At 57.2% G+C, this 20,777-nt stretch overlaps 2 protein-coding genes across 9 annotated transcripts in view; both read left to right on the top strand.

Moving 5' to 3' along the window:
* ADAMTS13 (ADAM metallopeptidase with thrombospondin type 1 motif 13) overlaps positions 1-8,562 on the top strand; it is a 30,330-nt gene extending 21,768 nt beyond the window's left edge. For 4 of the 6 annotated variants that reach the window (XM_074331309.2, XM_019728943.3, XM_074331308.2 and 1 more), the window contains 9 exons: positions 486-615; positions 727-906; positions 1,562-1,744; positions 3,668-3,872; positions 4,608-4,926; positions 5,426-5,572; positions 5,914-6,096; positions 7,275-7,459; positions 8,095-8,562. In XM_074331309.2, coding sequence (XP_074187410.2) covers positions 486-615; positions 727-906; positions 1,562-1,744; positions 3,668-3,872; positions 4,608-4,926; positions 5,426-5,572; positions 5,914-6,096; positions 7,275-7,459; positions 8,095-8,280 — 1,718 coding nt within the window. In that variant the 3' untranslated portion in view covers positions 8,281-8,562. Of the gene's footprint in view, positions 1-485; positions 616-726; positions 907-1,561; positions 1,745-3,667; positions 3,873-4,607; positions 4,927-5,425; positions 5,676-5,913; positions 6,097-7,274; positions 7,460-8,094 lie in introns of those variants that run through there. The other 2 variants (XR_012495992.2, XR_016019429.1) reach the window with 2 other exon arrangements.
* Positions 8,563-9,007: 445 nt separating this feature from the next.
* On the top strand, positions 9,008-20,743 carry CACFD1 (calcium channel flower domain containing 1). 3 transcript variants are annotated; one of them, XM_019728952.3, is made up of 6 exons: positions 9,032-9,243; positions 12,791-12,863; positions 14,291-14,416; positions 17,791-17,898; positions 18,451-18,546; positions 18,899-20,743. In XM_019728952.3, the coding sequence occupies exons 1-5, from the start codon at positions 9,123-9,125 to the stop codon at positions 18,539-18,541; spliced, it is 519 nt and encodes a 172-aa protein (XP_019584511.2). In that variant the 5' UTR covers positions 9,032-9,122; the 3' UTR covers positions 18,542-18,546; positions 18,899-20,743. The 3 variants fall into 3 exon arrangements, with proteins under 3 accessions (XP_019584513.2, XP_019584511.2, XP_019584510.2); XM_019728951.3 differs by having other exon boundaries at positions 9,035-9,243; positions 18,451-20,743; XM_019728954.3 differs by lacking the exon at positions 14,291-14,416 and having other exon boundaries at positions 9,008-9,243; positions 18,451-20,743.
* The last annotated feature ends 34 nt before the right edge of the window (positions 20,744-20,777 follow it).

The raw sequence follows: 20,777 nt of genomic DNA, 5'->3' as shown, positions 1-20,777 counted from the left end.
ACAAAATTAATTTTGGGGTACACAGTGTTCTTTAAAACCCTGACCACTGCTCAGGAAAACTTCAGTATGTTTAGACTTGAGACCAGAGATGTCTTCTGAGGATACTCCTCAAGGAGAGGTGTGAGGGAACTGGCCCTAATGACATCCTTATGAGACACATAGTAAGAGATGCGCGTACAGCAATTCTTATAATGCCTCTCAGACGATAGCAGCTACCACTTGTTGAGCACCTAGTATGTCAGGCACTTTGTACTTCCCTTTAAAAATCTTTATACATATCTCTGCAAGTTAGGTACCAGTATATGAAAAAACCTAAGGCTCAGAGAGGTTAAGTCACTTGTCCAAGGTCACACAGCTGGTAAGTGGCAAAGCCAAGACTCAAACCCATGGGGGCCTTATCTGCGAGAGCACTTCAGACAGTGGGCACCTGTGGTGCTGGCTAAGCCCTCCGCTTGGGGCTCAGGGTCCCTTCTTCCTTCTTGCAGGCCTGATGGAGCTGCGTTTCATGTGTGTGGACTCTGCCCTCAGGACACCTGTCCAGGAAGAGCTCTGTGACCTGGCAAGCAAGCCTGAGAATCGGCGGGAGGTCTGCCAGGCTGCCCTGTGTCCAGCTTGGTGAGTTGGGTGGGAGACTGCACAGGAGCAGCAGCCTGGGTCCCCCAGAGAGGAAGGAGTCTTGTCCTGGGGTGTGGCCTCCTTCGGAGCACTGGCCTTTCCTTCCTGCAGGTGGGAGACCCGAGCCCTGGCACCATGCCCGGTGACCTGCGGAGGCGGGCAGGTGCCGCTGGCTGTGCGCTGTGTGAGGTTGGACCATGGACGCTCCATCCCCCTGCCTCATGCCAAGTGCTGGCCTGTGCCCAGGCCCGGCCCCTTTGAGGACTGCAGCCCGGAGCCCTGCCCTGCCAGGTGGGCCCCTCCCCAGGGAGGCAGGTGGTCCTGGGAGTGCATCTCGGGAGGTGCCGTCATCACCTGTCAGTAGCCTTCTGACCCTTGGTGTCCTAGCCTGTAGGGGCGCCCTGAAGGCCGTGGGGGGTTTAATGGGACTGTGTGTAAAGCGCATGGCACCAGATCCGGGGTGCTGCAGGCGCACATGGTTGATGGTGCATTTTTTCATCACCTGCTCTTTACTGAGCACTTGCTATGACCAGGCGCTGTTCTGGCACTAGGGGACACAGCAGTGGGTAAGACAGACGTGCATCCCTCCCCTCCTAGAGCAGACACTGGGGACAAGGAGCAGATAGACGATAAGACAGACGGGAGACATGTGGTCCCAGTAATAGGGGGGCTGGGATTCTTATTAGAGACAGACATCTTGCAGGACTTCTCGGGTGCCTGCCCCTTCACCAGTGCCTTTTGGAAACATCTGTTCTTTTGCCCTCGTCTTTCCCGTCTGTAAAATGGGTGCTTCTGCATGTCCTCTGTTCACTGTGCCAAGCCTCTCCTTGGAGACATCAGGGTGACCCCCAGAGAGAGCACCTCTTCAGGCCCTTCCTGGTGTGGGGAAATGAGGGGAACCCCTGGCTCCTCTGAGTCCCCCCGCCCCGACTCTGGTTTGCCCCAGGTGGCGGTACAAGCTGGCAGCCTGCAGTGTGAGCTGTGGGGGAGGGGTTGTGCGGAGGATCCTGTATTGTGCCCGGGCCCTCGGGGAGGACAAGGATGAAGAGATCCTGCCAGATGCCCAGTGCCAGGGGCTGCCTCGCCCAGAGCAGCAGGAGGCCTGCAGCCCGGAGCCCTGCCCGCCCAGGTCAGCAGCCTTAGGATGTCCAGTAGGGGGCCTGAGCTCCTGGTGTGTGCAGATGCCAGGCTAGGTGCCATGGGGACTAAAGGACGGCTCCGTGGCACAGGAGTCCGCCCTTAGGAAAGGGGACTACCTGGCAGGTTGTGCAAGGTGGCAGAGGTGACATTCCAGCAAAGTGCAGACAGAACTGTCGGTTCTAATGTGGGGGTGGGGGTGGGGAGGGCCAGGGGGGCTTCCCAGCGGAGGAGGTGTGGAGCTGACCCCAGCTGGGACACAGCCACGCTGACACAGGGCAGATTGTGCTCCAGCCAGTGAGGTGCAGAGACGGGGTTGGAGCCCAGTGGGGAAGGGCAAATATTCACCCGCCTGTACACAGTCCTTCCAGGGTTTCTTCTTTGTACTTTCGCATTTTTAATAATGGAATGCTTTTCCAGACCATACAGAAACGTCCAGAAAAAGAAGGTAACAGACACTCATGTCCCACCACCAGATTTAACAGATGTTACCATATTGCCATGTTTCCTTCATATCCGTCTCTTATTTTTAAAGAAATCCAGCATTAGAGATAAGATTTCGTTTAAATGTAAATCCTTTAACTCATCTGTGATTTATTTGGTGTACGTTGCAAAGTAAAGAGCAAACTTTATTTTTCCAAATCACTGACCAGCAGTGGTTGTTGGATTTCCCCCAAATGGCTCCTAAATCACATCCTAAATTCTCGTATATGTTGGAAAATACGTGGAGGCCTTCTACCAGGTTCTGTTGGGGCCCCCCTAACTCCTACCCCGTTGCAAATTGTTTTAAATTGGCAGCCCTATGACCCATTTACCATCCATACCAAAGTGGCTCTTAAATTCATCACTTATGCTAAAGTCCCCATTTATTTTCCACATCACATTTGAGGTGAACTGGAATTTTTATGGGAATTTCACACACACGAGCTCTGGCTTCCCCTCGGATGTCATTGTAGCCATTCTGGCCTCCCTGATGTTCTGGAACATTCCAGGGGTGCCCCTGACTCAGGGCTATCCCTTTGGCTCAATACACCGCAACAGGAGGTGGGGGGTCCTCCCTGAGCACTGGGCAGAATGGCACATGCACCCCACCCGTGACTCTCGGTTCTGCCACCCGCGAACATTTACCTCTCTGTTCATGGTCTCCCTCTTCCTTCTAGAGCACTGGTTTCTCAACCAGGGCCGATTCTGCCTCCTAGGGGCCATGTGGCAATGACTGGAGACATTTTAATTGTCACCCCTGGAGTCACACCTGGGGAGTGGGGATGCGACTGGCATCTGGGGGGTGGCGGCCAGGGATGCTGCTGAGCACCCTCCACTGCACAGATGGCCCCCATGACAGAGCCGTGGGCCCCAAATGTCAGTGCTGTGAGGTGGAGGAGCACACAGGCTCTGAGAGGGGGTGTTGTGTGGGTCACCGCTATTTCCCCAGCATCTAGAACAGCACTAGGCATGTTTGAGAAGCGGCGTCACAGGGCGGACCCTGAGGGCGGTGTGGTGTCACGGGCTCCAGCGCAGGCGGCCTGGGTTCAGTCCCAGCTGTGGACAGTGTCGGCCGTTACCGTCTGTTGGATGCTGACAGATAGACACGGGCAGGACTGACGTGTGGAGATGTTTGCTCTTAAGCTGGGGCATCGTCCCCCACCCGTTACTTGGACCAGCAAACCGTTCGTGGGTGTCAGTTGTGTGATGACGGGGATGGAAAGAGGGCACCTGGTGAAGGGAAGAGAGGTGTCTTTCCTGCATAGCTATCCAGTGCCAGTGGCCCTGTGACCAGACAGGAGGGGTTCAGGGCTGCACTTCCGGATCTCAGTGGCCCTGGAACCGCTCCTGGCCGACCATCCAAGGAGCCCAGTGGGAGTGGTGCCGTCTCTGGGGAGGCCCAGCCTCTCTCTAGGGTGTTCTCTTCCTGTAGGTGGAAAGTCATGTCCCTCGGCCCATGCTCAGCCAGCTGTGGCCTTGGCACCGCCACACGCTCAGTGGCGTGTGTGCAGCTGGACCAAGGCCAGGACACAGAGGTGGACGGGGCAGCCTGTGCAGCTCTGGTGCGCCCACGGGCCAGCGTCCCCTGTTTTGTTGCCGACTGCAACCATAGGTGGCACGTCAGCACCTGGACGCAGGTAAGCGCTGCAGCTGGGGGTGCGTCAGCTGAGGGCCCTCACACATGGGGACCCTGGGGAGCTTTGCTTCACTGTGAACCCCAAAAAGGAGGGGAGAGCCGGGTCTGCTGGGAAGGGGGCAGTCGGGGCCCCTAGAGATGGAAGACAGCAAGGCCGAGAGATGTGGGGCCGCTGGGCCTTAAGAGGCCCTGAGGTCTGGAGACACTGGAAGGTGAAGGGCAGATAACTCATTCCCACAGTGGTAAGCAAGTGCCATCCTGTGCCCAGTACTTTGCAAAGCGCCAGGAAGACAACAGTGAATGGGCTGGGTCCCCACTCAGTGCAGAGAAGAGGCAAAGCCGACCGCCACCATCTGCCTCGGTCAAAAGACCCAGGGCATTGGGGCCAGTGGAGATGGAGCTCGGATGAAGGCAGTGCAGGGCAGGAGGGCAGGGCAGGAGGGCAGGGCGGATGCCAGGCTGCAGTGACTGACAATGCAGAACGAGGAGGCCATGCGGCCTGATTCCCACTAGGGTGACAGTGAGAGATCTGAGCTTGAGTCCCTGCTCTTCTCCCTGCGTGACCTGTGCCAGGTAACTTCTCTGAGCCTCAGCCTCCTCATCTACAGAGTGGAGACATGTGTCTGCCTCCAGTGATGTGCAAAGATTATATCAGGTCATGCCGGGCCTGTGGTCACCTCTGTCCTTGTCACCTTCTGGCAGGGCCAGCCCAACTCCTTTCTCTCTTTCCTGGCAGTGCTCCGTCTCCTGTGGGGATGGGACCCAGCGTCGGCGTGTTACCTGCCTTGGACCCCCGGCCCAGGGGCCTGTGCCAGCTGACTTCTGCCAGCACTTGCCCAAGCCATCGACGGTGCAGGGCTGTTGGGCCGGGCGCTGTACAGGGCAGGGGACACTCAGCCTGACGCCCCATGAGGAAGCCACTGCTCCAGACCAGACCACACCTGCCACCACTGGTGCTTCCCCCGAGTGGCCCCAGCCCCGGGCCCGTCTCCTGCCCCCAGCTGCTGCGCCTCAGGAGCTCCTGCCCAGGCCCCAGGGAAGCCCGGCAGAGTCCAGTTACGTTCCTTCCTCCTTTCCGTCTGAGCAGCTGCCTGGCTGCAGGAGGGGTGGCAGAGGCACCTCCACCTGGGAGAGCTCAGACGAATTCCCTGTGGGGATCTCCTGGGGGTTGTCCTGTGGCCACAGCACTTGAGACACTGGGATGTGTGCAGCTGGGATGAAGGGATGGGCTTGGGAGGCTGGGCGCAAAGCCGGTCCTCTCTCTCACGGCCAAGGGCAAGCTTGCTTTCATCATCAAGGGAGAGTAGCCTGAAGGTTTCACAGTCAGACCCAGGCCTGCGACCAAAGCTGGGCACCACTGTACACACTGCCTCCCTCTTGCTGGAGCATCCAGAAGTGGCTCTGTGCCCTGGGTGGTGATGTCCCTCCCCTGACCCGAGAAGGCTCCTCGCCTCACCCCACTCTCCTTCCCCAGCCTGGAAACCCCCAGCCCAGGCCTGCTGGGAATGCCCCACCCAGAAGCTCCGCTCACCTGCTCTCCTGCTCCCCATCCAGGTGCCTGTGGCCGGCAGCACCTTGAACCAACAGGAGCCATTGACTTGCGAGGCCCAGGGCAGGCTGACTGTGCAGTGGCTATCGGGCGGCCCCTGGGCGAGGTGGTGACCCTCCAAGTCCTCGAGAGTTCCCTCAACTGCAGCGCGGGTACGTCCAGGACCACGTGAGCCCCTGCTGCCAGTGACGGGCCTGCAAGTGCCCGTGAGCATGACGCCAGCACGCCCATTCCTGGCCTGGCAGTTTGCTTCAGGTGCACCTCCGCTTGTAATCGTCACAGCCATCTCACGACTGGGCTGTGACTGTCCCCATTTTACAGATGAGAAAACTGATTCTAAGATAGATTAAGGAATGTTTCCAGTTATCTAGAGCCACATAGCCAGTAAGCGGGAGGGTAGGGAACCAGGCAGACTCAGCTCAGTCTACCCCAGGGCCACTGCTGCCGACCTGGGTCGGGGGTGCAGGGCCCTCACTGCACTCCCACTTCCTAGGGGAGATGCTGCTGCTTTGGGGCAGGCTCACGTGGAGGAAGACGTGCAGAAAGCTGACCGGCATGACTTTCAGTTCCAAAGCCAACACGCTGGTGGTGAGGCAGCGGCGTGAGCGGTCCGGAGCTGGAGGCGGAGTGCTGCTGCGGTATTCCAGCTGGCCTGCCCCCGCAACCTTCCACCGAGGTATGCCGAGGCACCGGAGCCTCCCCCATCTCTCCAGAGGCCGGCTGGGTGCACTGCTGCCAACAGCGCCAATCCCGATGGCGTGGTGGGCAAGGCAGCCAGAGCTGAGCCGACAGACAGACAGACAGACAGAAGTAGCGCCTTCCTGGACGCCCCACAGAGGCAGTGCCATTCACCACGTGCAGTCAGCATGAGGTCCAAGATGCATGCTGCGTCCTGTCCTCTCTGGGGAAGTGGGGAGTCTGGCCACATCTGCACCCCATCCCTCAGGCCACCACAGTCCCACCCCTGGGTCTTTCAAGCTCCTTTAGGGTCCTTCTGTGAGCCACTGTCCACCAGCCCTGTTCGTGTGCAGTGTCCTCTTGGCTCATCCCCTGCAGAGCTGCTGTGTGCACGCATGCTTGCACACGCGTACATGCACAGGCACACCTCATGCAGAGGATGGCATCCCAGAGACCCTGCTTTGCCCACGGCCCCCCTGTGGCCTTGGGTAGCCCTGTAGGGTGCTTCAGGGAGCTTGCCCTCTCCCAACAGCCCAAACTGGCTGAAGGCGGCTCCTCCCCGCCCCTCTCCCTCCCCACGACAGGCCTCAGCTGAGAAGTGGAACACTAGAAGTGGGGCTTCTTCCTCCACAGGCTTCGGCCCCCACCTGCCCTGTCCCTCACACGGAGCTGTGCTGGTGCCCTGGGTCACAGGCACCACGAGGTCCAGGGGCTGCCGGCCGGCCGGCCTTCCCCTCGCCCCTCACTTCCCAGCCTCCCACACGCAGGTGCCTGCCTCAGGGAAGCCCCGGAGGTGCAGGCAGGAAGGGCCCCAACACTGGCTGCCATGGCTGGAGCCCAGCCTTGTGTCAGGCTCAGGGTTAAGCACTGTTGCGTGTGTGACTTGACTGAGTCCTCCTGAAAACTGCCCTGCCCAGTGTGTGCTACTGTCACCTTCACTTTACAGGGGAGGGAACTGAAACTCAGAGCATTTAGAGCCTTTGCGTAGGGTCACACATCTGGGCGGTGGTAGAGGTGGGGTTCAGTGGGGCTTCTTCCTGGAAGCCCCGATCTTGACCAGTGCCATACTGCTCCCCGGCTGTGAGCTGCCCTGGCCTCTGGCAGTAGGAGTCTTTCAGGCACTGCTGTGTCCCTGAGGTGGGCCGTACCCAGCCCAGCCACCTGCTCTCTTTGCAGAATGTGACATGCAGCTCTTTGGACCCCGGGGTGAGATAAAAAACCCATCAGTGAGTCCAGATGGGAGGAGCGTGGGCGGCTGCCGCATCTTCATCAACGTGGCTCCGCAGGCCCGGATCGCCGTCCACGCCCTGGCCACCCACATGGGCATCGGCACTGAGGGAACCGGTGCCAGCTACATAATGGTGAGGCTCCCACGATGGCGACAGGAATGGGCTAACTTTTGCTGTGATTCTGGACAACTGCCCCTGGGGACAGGGACCAGCGGTGCTGGGCTAGAGGACCTGGAGATTACTTCAGACCAAAACCCTCAACATTAGTGAAAGAATGGGAGAAAAGAGCTTCCTGCCCTTATTCACCAACAAATGTTACTGCGCTCCCTACAAGAGTGAAATAGAAAAAAAACCTTTTCTGATGTGGACAGCCAGTTAACCCAGGACTGAAGCATAATTTTAGAGCCTCTATAATTTTGCCAGAAGAAAGGGCTAATCTCTTTCCCCAGACGGTTTCCAGTGTTCTGGGAGAATTGTTTTCTGCAAGGTACCAGCTCCTCCTCCAGACGCAGCCTGGCTTCTGGAATGGGAGAGACCTGGGCTCATTTCCAAGCTCTGGCATCCAGGCTATGTGTCCTTGGGGAAGTGGTGCAACTTCTCTGAGCCTCAATTTCATGGGTAGGATAAGTGCCTTTCTGATAGGGCTGTTGTGTGAGGAGTAAATATGACCCTGGGTGTATGATACCTTGTATATTAAGGGCTCCATGAATACTAGCTAATTATCATTTATGGGTGGTGGTCCTTTGGGGCTGTCCCTTTCTTCCCAGATCCGAGACATCCAGAGCCTGAAGACGACGACATTCCGAAGGCAGCAGGCGCTCTACTGGGAGTCCGAGGGCAGCCAGGCTGAGATAGAATTTAGCCAGGGCTTCCTGGAAACACACAGCAGCCTGCGCGGCCAGTACTGGACACTGCCGTCTAGAGCTCAGGAGCCCCGCAGGGCCCGGCCCTAGCTTCCTCTCCAAGCACATCCCTCAGTTGACCCACGCGTGCAGTGGGGTGCACTGCACGCACGGGTCCAATCTTAGAAGGGAAAGGAAGGAACTTGACATTTATGGGTACCAGTTAGGTGCTTGGTCAGCCCTGGGGGGCTTTCCAATTTGAATTCCCTCCAATTTTAAGAATCACTTTTAGCGCCTCTTTCGACGTGCACAACGCTGCGGGGGGGTGAGGGGACTCTCCGGAAAGGCAGCGCCCAGCACCTCCGGTACCAATAAACAGAGCGTGCAGCCTGACCAGCGTTTCCTTCCGATAACCTGTCAGAATCTGGCTTGAAAACCCACCCCACGGCACGGCGGGGATTCCCTGGCCGCGGTCGAGCGCCAGAGCCGTTCCCGAGCCGATCGAACCTCTCGCCACTCCCAGTGGTCTTCCTACCCAGGGACGAGAGGCGACGGAGTGTGGACTCACAGTGGGCGCGGATCCCGGCGTACCTGTTGATTCTCTGCGAAGTCCCGCCTCTATGCTAGTCCCATTGGGATGATTTGTCCACCTGGGAGTCCTGGCCTCCAGAACCCGCCCCCTAGGCTACTGAACGGGAGGCTTGGTGCACCTCGCAACGGCCCCGGAGCCCCGCCCGCATGCAATTAAGCACGAGCCCCTCGGGCGCACCTCTCTGGGCCCCCCCGAGCCTTGCCTCTATGCTAATAAGCGCGATACCTCCGGCACGCCTCACCACGGCCCCGCCCCCTATGCTAATGAGCTCCCGCCTCTCCCACAAGGCAGCGCGCCGGCCGTCGCGGCCGGCTCTGGAGTCCTTTGTGAGGCCGGTGGGCTGCGCCAGACAAGCAGCACCATGAGCAGCTCGGGCGGCACGGCGGCGGCGTCCGCTAGCTCCGCGCCGCCCGCGCAGGAGGAGGGCATGACGTGGTGGTACCGCTGGCTGTGTCGCCTGTCGGGGGTGCTGGGGGCCTTCTGTGAGTACCCGGCCCGGGAGAGGGGCCCGCCTTGCCGCCCGCCGCGCATGCGCGCCCGGCCCCGCCCCCCCGCGCGCCCCCGCCCCTCCCGCGCGCCCCCGCGGAGAGGGGACGCAGTCGGGCCGGGGTCTGCGGAGCACCCGCCGGGGAGGAGGAGTGGCGGGGCAGCGGGAGTGAGCGCCCTTGCGGTTGCTATGGTTACCGGCCGTCGGCCTGGGCTCCTGAGTTTCCAGGCTGGGCTGGCGGCCCTGGAGACTTTCCAGGAGGGAACGTGAGCTGGACTCGTCGCGGCTCAGGCACTGCCCCTCCGCGCCCCTCGGAGCGTGAGGACAGTGCGGCACCCACGCCCGGGCTTCCTGGGACGGTCCTGGGGCTGCTTGCAAAGCGCTGGCTCGGCCCGGCCGGGAGGCAGCCCCACCTGTTGACTTGGGCGTGGGTGGGGGCTGCTGCGCTCTCACCTTCGGGCGAAGGTTGTTTATAAGTGGGGTGGATGCAGGTCTGGCCAGGTTTCCTGAGGGCCAGGTGGTGTCAGGGGACAGGTGGTTCCCAGGAGAGGACCGGGTAGTGAACTGAGGGAGGCGGCCACTCCGCTGGGTCCTCACTGTCCACTTGGAGGTCAGTGCGTTTCCTTTGCTATCAGTTCTGCCTCGGCCATTTTTCATTTCCTTTCCTTCTACCCCTCAACCCCGTACTGAACATGCATCTTGACCTCAGGTTTCCAGGGAAGTCAGGCTATTTCAGCACAAGCCCCTTCCTCGCTCCCAAGAACATAAATAGGAAGACAGATCTGCTACAGAAGTAAAATGAAGATCACACGGCACGTCTCCATAAACGCAACTATGAGTCTGTGTGAATGATCCCCTGTCTTCCTGCTGCCCTCAGCACTGAATGATGAGAGAGGGAGGGGGCACAGCCCGAGGTCTTAGACAGGGAACTTCCAGGAAGTCCCGCAGGACTTGAACAGTGCCTACGGGGCCCAGAGGCCTGGCTGGGGCCAGGCAGGGCAGACCCTGACCAGATCTGCCAGAAGGAACACGTTTTTGGGGTCTCCTTCCGGTCCCACAGTCCTCCCAGGTGGGTGGAGGTAGGAAGTTCAGGAGTGCAGAGGTAGGACTGTGCTACTGTGTCAGGGCATGCCCTTATCCAGAGGTGACAGTGGGACGGCCCTTCGCCAAATCACGAAAGCCCCTGTCACTGCTGTTGAGAGCAGGCATGCTTTTGACTGTAGGAGAGGAGAGCCTGGGGGGCTTGAGGTCAGGTTTAGATCCGATCCTCTCAAGTTTGGTTCGCTGCTTCCCTGGCAGATCAGACCGCTGGGTGCTGTGGGGCGTAAGTGACAGGGGTCAGTGGGGGAGAAGGAAAAGGTCCCGACTGGCCTGTGGGCCCTCACCCTCCCTCCATCTCGGAGTTAGATGGGATGGGTTCACCAGGCATCCCATCCAATTCTGTGCATCTCAGAGTGGGGTACCTGGGCCACCCCGGGAGTTCTTGGTGTTGGGGCTACCATGAAGCTTCAGGAGAAACCTGTGGCATCGCCCTGAAATGTCCGTCTCACCTGCAGGTGTGGTGGGGGGAGGTGATTGTTATATGGACACCAGATACAATTGACTTTTGAACAACATGGGTTTGAACTGCACGGGTCCACTTATATGCAGATGTTTTTCAATAAATGTACCGTTGGCCCTTTTGTATCCCTGGGTTTTGCATCTGCGGATTCAACCAACCATGGATTGAAAACAGTATTTTTGATTCATGGTTGAAAATCCACGCAAGTGAGTGCCAACTGTGTGCATTTGTTCAATGCCATTTCTGTTCTATAAAGGACTTGAGCATGTGTGATTCTGGTACCCACCGGGTCCTGGAAACAATCCCACGCGGATACGGAAGGACCACTGTAAAGTTTTTGGGGAGTCGAAAGTTATACTTGGATTTTTGATTGCATGGGGGTCGGCTTGCCTTAAGCCCTGCACTGTTTGAGGGTCAACTGTAGTACATCGCAGGTGGAATGCAAATCACGCAGGTGTTTCAGAGATGAAACCAGAGTTCACATAAGGGTTGTGCTTCTGGTTGGGGGTGAGGTCGCTCTCTGCAGTGGGGGACCTCAGAGAAGCCATTAGTCTGGGCGCTGACAACCCTCTGGAGGCAGTCGCTCGGGAAGAGGGGATTGCACAGGACACCGTGCTCACTTAGCTTGAGTGTCGGAGACTCTAAGTGGACATACTCCAGCCTTGATTGTTAAGGGACTGCTGGCTGGGTTGCCACCTGGTCCTCCCCCAAGGTTGGCTGTTGGTAGGACAGTGCGGGTAGGGTCAGAGCTGGAGGCGAAATGCTGACGGCAGTAGGAAGTGTGGCTGCAGGCAGGTGACAGGCACAGCTTACAGGCAGAAGCAGTATTGTCTCGTGGGCACTTAGCGTCTGTGGCCCTGGGGAACCTTAATGCCTGAATGTGTCTGTGACATGCCCAGGACAAGTACAACCTTTTTAGTGGCAGAAGGACGTCTGTCGTAGGAGACCTTGGGTGGCACACGAGGGCGTCCCGTTGCACTTTGGGCTCACTTCACCTGGGTCCCTCCCCCGTCGGCTGTGTGCATAGGGTTACACGGGAAAATAGCAGGAGACTTCCAGGCCATGTCAGGGATCAGATACACTGGACTGCTGCAAGTTTAATGAGCTGGTGGCTACCTGCTGCCCCAGCGGGCCCTGCTTCCTGCCCTGCCCCCAGCTGTGGCTGGGCTTGCTCCCTGGACCGGCATTCTTGGTGAATCTGGGCTGTGGGTAGAGGAGGGAGGCTAGTGTGGCAGACTCTGCCTGTGTGGTGCAGTTGGGAGGGGCGGGCAGCCACTTTCAGGGGTAGAAGAGAATGTACCCCTCCCCGTCTGGCCCCTGGGTAGTTCAGAGGTGGGTGGGCTGGGCTGTGGGCGTGCCTGAGTGCAGGAGAGAAAACAGCTCTAAAAGGTGAAGAGATGTTACCCAACCAAGGTGGCTCAGCTGCTGTGTGAGTCACAGCTGGAACTGTGATCCAGGTCTACCTGGTCCTAACTTCTGGAGAGAGGCATTCCTTGTCCCAACCCAAACCCAAGCCACGTTTCCAAGTTAGAGGACTTCTTACGTGGCCACCAGCCCTGGGAAAGGGACGCCTGCCCTGGCCGGAGCCCTTGAGAGACATGTCTCTTTCTTAGGAACCACCTTGCAAGGTGGGTGTTGGCACAATTAGGATTCTGAAGGTGGGCTCCTCCAAGCCCCAGAACAGAGAGGGTGAGATGCCCTCGCAGCCTCACCGAGCTCTGAGAGCCAGCCAGCTCAGAGCCAGCTGCAGCCTGGCATGGGGGCCTGGGGCAAGCGGCCTCACCTGTGACGTGGAGCAGTTATGTGGGTCTCACTTGTCTCAGATGGCAGAGGGGAGACTTCTAGGTGCTGTGAGAAGAACCAAGCACTGGGTGTCGGAAGGGCTTCTTGTGATTTCACAAACCATCTCCCCAGGTGGCCTTCCCAGCAGGCTCTGTGCCGTCCTCTCTGCTAATTCCTGCCCGTGTCTCTTGCTTTCAAGCTTGCGCCATCTCTGGCCTCTTCAACTGCGTCAGCATCCATCCTCTGAACATCGCGGCTGGCGTGTGGATGATGTGAGTAGCTCCATGCCTGTCCTGCCTGGTGGCCTTTGGGGCATGTGGATTTCTGGCCGCTGTGCAGACCTTCACCTGCTTATAACTACCCTGTTCTGTTCGGCCTCCCTAATCCTCATTAGGGCCAGGGCTGGGGGACGCCCACCCCGCCTTTGCTGGTGTAGGGCTGAGGTCACTCATTTCCTGAGGGTCTACTGAGTCAGACTCTGCAGACACCAAGTCCACCCCCAGCGGCCTCGCCTCTGGGAGCTCCCAAGGCCACCTGGACCAGCCAAGGACTGAGTTGGAAGGGTGGTTTCTGACGGGGTTGGGGTCAGGAGGTCCAGCTCGGAGGAGGGTGTGCAGTGCCGGCCCCAGACAGGGCAGGTTAGAGTTGGCACAGGATCAGACGGTTAGAATGCCCCAGGTGAGTTCCCTGCCCCCTCCTGCCAGGGTAGCTGGATCCTGTTGGAAGGGAAGGGAGCGGTGAGAACCGGCCAGTGCGGCTGTGGCTGCACCTGACCCCCCAGGCATGTGAGAAGTGGCTGTGCACCAAGCATGGTCCGGGCCTACGGGGGGCTTGAGCTGGGAGCGCAGAGATGGACTCGTGGTCTGACCCTCAGAGGGCTCAGGCCAGTAGCGAGGCCTGGGCACTTCCGGGGGTGGAGACCTGTGCTGCCAGAGGCAGTAGGGACGGGACTGATGGCGAGAGGCACTGGACTCTTAGACGAGAAAGGGTTGGCAATGCACTGCGGAGGGTCAGGTTGGGAGGCCTGGCCCATGTGGGAGAGGCTCAGGGTTGGGGGCCGTGTTAGTGGTGCAGAGTTCCTGCTCTGGGGAGTGTGGTGGGCTATTGGGGTGCCCTGAGCCTGCATTTCTGTCAAATGAGGGTAACGAGGGAATGTTTCCCCAGGCCTGAGGGCGATGGAAGGGCCAGTGTCTGTGAGCCAGCCACAGACGACACAAGAACGAGCAGACATCCTCAGTACCCCATGGCTTAGCTGTTCCGAGCCTGGACATGGGGGGCTGCACAAAAGGGCTTGCGGAGTTCCCTCCCCCAAGTGTGGGCTTCCCGAGGCTGGGGCTATGTTAGTGCACAGACTGACCTGCGCCCAGCTTTCCTGGGGGATGCGTCGCTGCTGGGGACAACTTTCCCAGCTGACGGCGATGCTGTGACAGCCCTGCTGTCCCGCACAGAGGAACTTGCTGTGTGCTGACAGCAGTGCTGTGACACAGGGGTTTCTCTTCTCCTTCAGAGACCAGCAGGATGAGGGGAAAACCCCGATTCTCCCCTCAGGAGTGCCAGTTCCGTTAGGGAGCCGTGCAGGGAGGCAGCGGGGAGTGGTGACATGTCCCGCAGAGGCTCCGAGAGGGAGAGCCGGGAGGCGTGGAGGGGCGTGGGTGGCGTCGCCCCACTTGTCAGCGGCACTGTCCTCTCCCCTGCCCAGCACGAACGCCTTCATCCTGTTGCTCTGCGAGGCGCCCTTCTGCTGCCAGTTCATTGAGTTTGCGAACACGGTGGCGGCGAAGGTGGACAGGCTGCGCTCCTGGCAGAAGGCTGTCTTCTACTGCGGGTGAGGGCTGCGGGCAGGGCCGGGACGGGGGACGTGTGACCTCGGGGGCCCAGACTCGGTTCCCAAGCCCAGCATGCTAGGTGACCTGAAGGGCAGGGGACGCGCTGGCCGGGGTGATTGATGGAGGTGTCGCCTGGGACTCTTTGGTGCTGTGCCAGCGGATGGGCCCCACAGCTCAGTCGTGTGCGGTTCAGACGTGGGGCACACGCGCCTTGCAGTGGGGAGCAACGCGACGCGCCTGGGCTCCTGGCCCAGCCGTCGGGAGTTGTTGAACACGTTCTGGTACGTTCGTGGGACGAGTGTCTGCACAGCCTTTCCAGAGTGTGGTCAATCTAGGCTTCCTGACAGGAAGGAAGAGCAAGCTGCAGAACAGAAAGGATCACCTTTCAAGTACGCCTTTCTCTTATATTCCTGTTTCTAACAACATATTCAATATGAGTCATGAGATTGAACTAATTCCAGGATGTGTTTCATACACAGAAGCTTCTAGAACAGTGCCTGGTGCCGCGGAGGCCCTCAGCAGCTTCTGGCAGCAGCAGCAATAGTTGCTATTATGCATATTATCTTCAGAAGTAAACATGGGGGGGTCTTATTTCAAAGGTTTCTCCCCTTCCTGGGGGCCCAGCCGTTTGGACAGAACACAAGACGTGTGTCCTGTCCTACAGCCCTTTCCCCCGAATCTAAACCACAGGGTCACACACGCACTGTCCTGTCCTTTCCCGTGATCTTTACGTTTTTAAATACTAACTGCAGCACCTATTCATTACAAATAATTTGGGAAATAGAAAACTGTTACCCAAAGCACCATTACTTGTTAACATTTGATATGTGTCCTTTCACTGTGTCTTCAGGCATTAAAAAAAAATCTGTTTCCGACATGGTTCTAGCCATTATAAGTAAATTTGTATGCTGCTTTTTTTTCCATAGAATATCATGATATAGACATTTTCAGTATTACCACCAAGACTGCGTAAGATTGCTTCTAATGATAAGAATATTATTTAACTGGATATAGGATGCTTTTCTGAATTTGTACATGGTGGTCTCAGGCAAGCTGTGATGAGCATCTGTGTGCTAAAACTTTCTGTTTATGATGATGTCCTTAGGATATACCGTATTTTACCATGTATAATGCGCACTCACGGTTTTGACCCAAATTTTCAGGGGAAAAAAAAATCTTTCATTTTAATTTTTTAATTCAAATTTTTATCCATTTACATTTAGGTACCTGTTTTTTGTATTATAAAGGAATTTTAGCATCTATTTTTTAATATGGCACAAGAAATTTTTTGTAACAAATAATTACAAGACATAAGGACATATACAAGATGCAAGACATTTTATGTACCGGTAACAAATTTACGGTATTTAGGCATCATAGCAGGCCAAGAACTCTGTGTTGTTGCAAGTTCGTCGTAAGTTCAACAAAACTATCGTATTCCAGGATATTGTTTTGCATACAGATATCTTTATTGATTTCTAGAGTTATACTTTTAATTCATAAGCATAAATAAAAGAATTTAAAATCATTTACATAGATATGGAATTAGTACTGCCCATGGATAATGCACATCCTTATTTTTGCCTCACAAGTTTGAGCAAAAAAGAACACATAATACACAGCAAAATACGGTATGTCTAGGTGTGGAATTATTAGGTCCAAGATTACGATCATTTAAAAGATTTCAATGCTTCACTAAATTACTTTCCCAGGAGGTTATCTGATTTCTTCCCATCCTCCCTTCCAGTGCTGTGTACCATTTCACATTTGTATCTGTTACCTAAGAGGTGAAATATTTTCCCATGTTTTCTACTGATTGCATTTTCTTTTTTGAAAATGGTCTAGTTTCCTTTTTATCTGTTGGCATCTTAATGTTTCACTCAGTAAGTTCTGTGTGTTACTGTATTAAAGATTTCTTAATCCTTTGTTACGTTTCCTGGAAGTATTTTTCCAGCCTGTTGTTTGCCTTTCTGTTGTAACAGATTTTTTTTCACCCCCTGTGGTCTTTCTTTTCCTTTGTAATTTCTATTATTCTTTCATCACTTAGAAATTTTATAACTACAGTTGGTCCTTGAACAACATGGGGGTTAAGGGCACTGACCCCCATGCAGTCAAAAGCCTGTGTATAACTTTTGACTCCCGGAAAACTTAACTACTACTGGCCTACTCGGTGACCGGAAGAAAGCCTTACTGGTGACCTAAACAGTCAATTAATACATATTTTGTACGTTACATGTATTATATACTGTATTCTTACAAAAAAGTAAGCCAGAGAAAAAAAACTTATTAGAAACCATAAGGAAGAAAATGAAATGTAAATACATTTATAGTGCTGTACGTATTTCTTGAAATGTAAGTAGACCTGCGCAGTTCAAACCTGTGTTGTTCAAGGGTCAACTGTACAGTAAAACCTCATGATCACATGCCCAGCCAGAATGGAAATTCTGGTACCATTCTCCCCCCACCATCCAGCAGTCGGCTGGCTGCAGGCTACTGTCTTATCTTCTCTGTACAGGGCGGGGTGTGTGGCAGGGAAAGGCCAGTGGGGACGTAAGTCGGGCGTATGGGCGGCCGCATCGAGGAAGTGGCAGGACAGAGTGCTGGTCCTCAAGTCACCGGTATTTTCCAGCGTTTTCCTGGCCTAGTTAACTTCAATCGCTGCCACCGGCCTGGAAATCCCAGGATCAAGGGTCAGCCTGCCGTCACTTAAGCCAGAGCGCACACCTGCCGCCAGGTGGCGCCATGCTGTAGTTGGGGACGCGCAGAGCCAGTTAGCTAGCTGCGCCTGCCAGGAACCGTGCCGCAAGACCCAGTGTCCAATGCAGTTTCATCTTTGGGATCTTTCTTGTTGAGATTTGGCTGGTTTTCTGTGCTAATAAGAGCTAACATTTATATCGTGCTTTTGCTGTTCTAGGCTTTGTGTTGAGCAGTTCACAAGCCTTTCCTTGTTCAATCTTAAAACCTCAGGTTTGATGCCCATTCCGCCTCAGAGAAGTGAACTAACTTGCCCACAGTCACCCAGCTCGTAAGGGCCTGAACCGACACTAGATTTTCTGGTCTGCCTGATTAATGAACAGTGAGGAGGTCGGACCGTTTCAGTGCTGTTTAATCCTTTTTGGATCACAGACCTTTAAAAAAATCTGATGAAAACTTGGGGTCCTCTCCCCAGAAAAATGCACAGAATTTGGCAGACAAGTTCATGGGTATTTGAGGAGTTCCTGAAGCCTGGCTGTGAATCTGTCCCAGCTGATTTCTGGGGATCCTTCCTGTACCTGGCAGTCTGGGAAGGGGGCTGGGCTGAGTCCGGGAAGCCTGGAAGTGGCATGGTGGCCACAGGGTGGGCGTGCCCCCTTGACCTCTGCTTCTCCCCCAGGATGGCCGTTGTTCCCATCATCATCAGCCTGACCCTGACCACACTGCTGGGCAACGCCATTGCCTTTGCCACTGGAGTGCTGTACGGACTCTCTGCTCTGGGCAAAAAGTGCGTCTGCCGGGCCCAGCCCCGGGGAGGGGTCTTTACTTCCTGCCTCCTGAGTCTCAGTGAGGAAGGTCTGAGAGTGGCCCCTGTTATCCAGTTGTGGAAACTGAGGCACAGAGTTTTTCAGTGACTCCTCAGTTTCTTTAAGGTGTTCAGCTCTAGGGAATGAGAGCAGGAGAATTCATGAACCTTCCTGGTGGCCCAGTCGTGCCTTGCCACAGCCCAGGGTGGGGGTGGCAGACATGGCTCGTGAGAGCCTCTCCCCACCTGGTGCCCACACCTGACATTGCAGTCACTTGCTACCGTCTCTCTCAGAGCCCGGACTAAGGCTCTGACTCCTTCTCAACCCAGCATCCCAGGCAGACTGTGCCACTCTTACAGGTGACAAGACATGTCTTTGCCATCGTAACAATAGGGTCTGTGTGGAAACCAGAAGGCCCAGGAGGCCCTTCCTGCAGGTCATGCTTGGGTCACTGGCCAGGAACCAGGGAGCGGCTGGGAGGGCTGTGTGCCTGGGTCTGTTCCTGGTGTGACGCTGACTTGCTCTCTCTGCAGAGGCGATGCAATCTCCTACGCCAGGATTCAGCAGCAAAAGCAGCAGGCAGATGAGGAGAAGCTGGCAGAGACCCTGGAGGGGGAGCTGTGATGCAGGTCCGGGTGACGCCCCCCATACCCTCGCCCCTCTGGTTCTGCGTGAGCGTGGCTAGCAGGGATGGGGCCGGAGGCATTGACCCTGAGGGACAGCCTGGGACAGGAGCCTGTGCCGGGCTCCCATCAGCTTCTCCCCACCTAGCCCCATACCTGAAGTCCTCCTGTCTGCCCCTCTCTCCGGATTGGCACCTCCTGGCCTGAGCGGGTGCTGAGGTGCTGGGGTGAGGGCTCTGAAGGCCTTGGCATCAGCAATTACATGGGCAGGACGAGCCTCGGGGGTGACCCGGGCCGCGGGACTTGAGGTGGATTGGAGCCGGCAGCAGCGCTGCTCACAGCTCACCTGGCCCCACAGCTGCCTGGCTTGGCCATAAACAGGCCTCGGGGTGGATTTCCAGACTTGCACAGCTGGCAGAACTGTCGGGGACTCGCTGAAAGCCTGGGGGGAGCTTCCCCTGAAGACATCGGTCCTGTCTCCAGGTGGGACATCGGCTCTTCAGGCAGGAGAGCCTCCTGTAGGCTGAGCCACCTGGGCCTGCCTCTGTCCTCCTGTCATCAGGGCAGTATCCTGAGGGCTGTCTGCTGCTACCCATGGCCCCCCCAGCTACTCTGTCCTCCGTGGGAGCCCACAGTGCTCCCAAGATGCTCCTTGAGTACCGGGAACAGCAGCCTTGGCAGCAGTCAGACAGCTGAGTGGGGACTGCTCCCTCCACCAGTTCCCTGGCGCCTGGGACACTCCATTTCAGAACACTTCCCACAGGCCTGGCCTGGGCGCCCGGGTCCTTCACATTCCCCCCTCCGCACAGGCCCTGGTGCTACGGAAGTGGGGAGAGCAGGCTCTCCCCTGCCAGTGGGGCCACCGCCCACCTCTGTGGTCCTGCCCCCTCAGCAGTGGCCCCGAGCCGTGTTAGTGGGGGCTGAGCTTGACCACGTCAGTGTTCCCGCAGGCCTGCCCCCAGCCCTGCCCTCAGGGAGCTTCCTGCCTTTTAAGAGCTGGGAACGGACTGCCCAGTGTGTCAGGCCATCAGCAAGGCCTGGGGGGATGGGGCATGGAGTGTGGCGAGCTGGTGCCCTCCTGGGAGCATGCCTCCTGGGACATGTGCCCTTATTGCCCCCAAGGCTCCCTCCATGCCTGTCCCTTGCTTCTGCCCCGTGGCCTCAGCCCACTGGCTGCTCTGAGTGTCATTGGGCATGTCTGATGGGGCCTGGTGAGCCTGGCGGCACTGGGCTGGTGTGGTAAAAGCTCCATCTGGGCCCAGCTCCCGCTCTTCCTCCGCCCAGGCCCTCCGGCTGGGCCTGTTCCCAGCTCCCAGAGCTCAGGGTCCTGTCTTGCTATGTTGAAGCCAGGCCCAGGGCTGTGCCTGGGTCTTGGCTCCCCAGAGGGACCTTTCATCCCCATTTGAGGCTGGGAGTGGCAGGTACTGACCAGGGACACGTCAGTGGGCTTCCCGTCTGCAGCGTCCCCCCAGCAGCCCTCCGGGGATCCTGACCAGGCTGAGCCCCAGGGTGGCAGGGACATCACACTGTGGCTGGCATGGTGGGACACGTGCCTTCAGGGGTCCTGTGGAGCCACCTTCCTCAGGCCATGCTGGGTTCAAAGGGCTGTGGGCTCCAGGCCTCCCCAAGCCGGTGGGGTGTGTGCGTGTGCGTGCCTGTCTTCTCCCATGTGTGCCGTGAATAAAGACCTGTCTACCTCCCAGGAGGACTGAGGGCTCTACCACCCCCCTGACCGGTTCTTACCCAGGAAGGGAGACTGCCCGGCCCTCTGGCCCTTGCCACAGGGCGTCACTGATGGGGGTGCCCTTGCTGCAGGAGGAGGGGTTGGCTGTGTGTATCAAGGAAGGTTGCAGCTCTCCCAGTGAGGAGACTGGGTGGGTGCTGGGCGGGCTGTAGAGGTGGACACAGAGGTGGGAGGGCCCTCCGACCCCTGTCACAGGCCAGAGTGGGCAGGTCACTTGCCCCAGGTTCCCCGTGAATCTAGCAGCAGTGGTCCTGGAGCCGGTGACCCTGACTCCGGTGGGCGTCCCACCTTGAAAGGAACATGTGTCTAGGTGCCTGAGGAGGTCAGGCCAGCCAGGCCCCCAGGGCCACTCCTGCTTCCGTGTGTCTGGACTCTGTCTTCTCGGTGTCCTCGTTTACTCTCAGTGTTTAGCTTCAACTGTGAGCAATAAAGCCTGGTGGCAGTTTGTATGCTCGCCCACACGCGCTGCCTGGGACCTCCTCTCTGGTACCCT

The sequence above is a fragment of the Rhinolophus sinicus genome, chromosome 16 (genome assembly GCF_057876585.1).
Source record: "Rhinolophus sinicus isolate RSI-liver-muscle chromosome 16, RSI-T2T, whole genome shotgun sequence".
Classification (NCBI taxonomy): Eukaryota; Metazoa; Chordata; class Mammalia; order Chiroptera; family Rhinolophidae; genus Rhinolophus; species Rhinolophus sinicus.
Note: the sequence above shows the minus strand (reverse complement) of the source record. Positions and strands in the feature narration are given on the sequence as shown.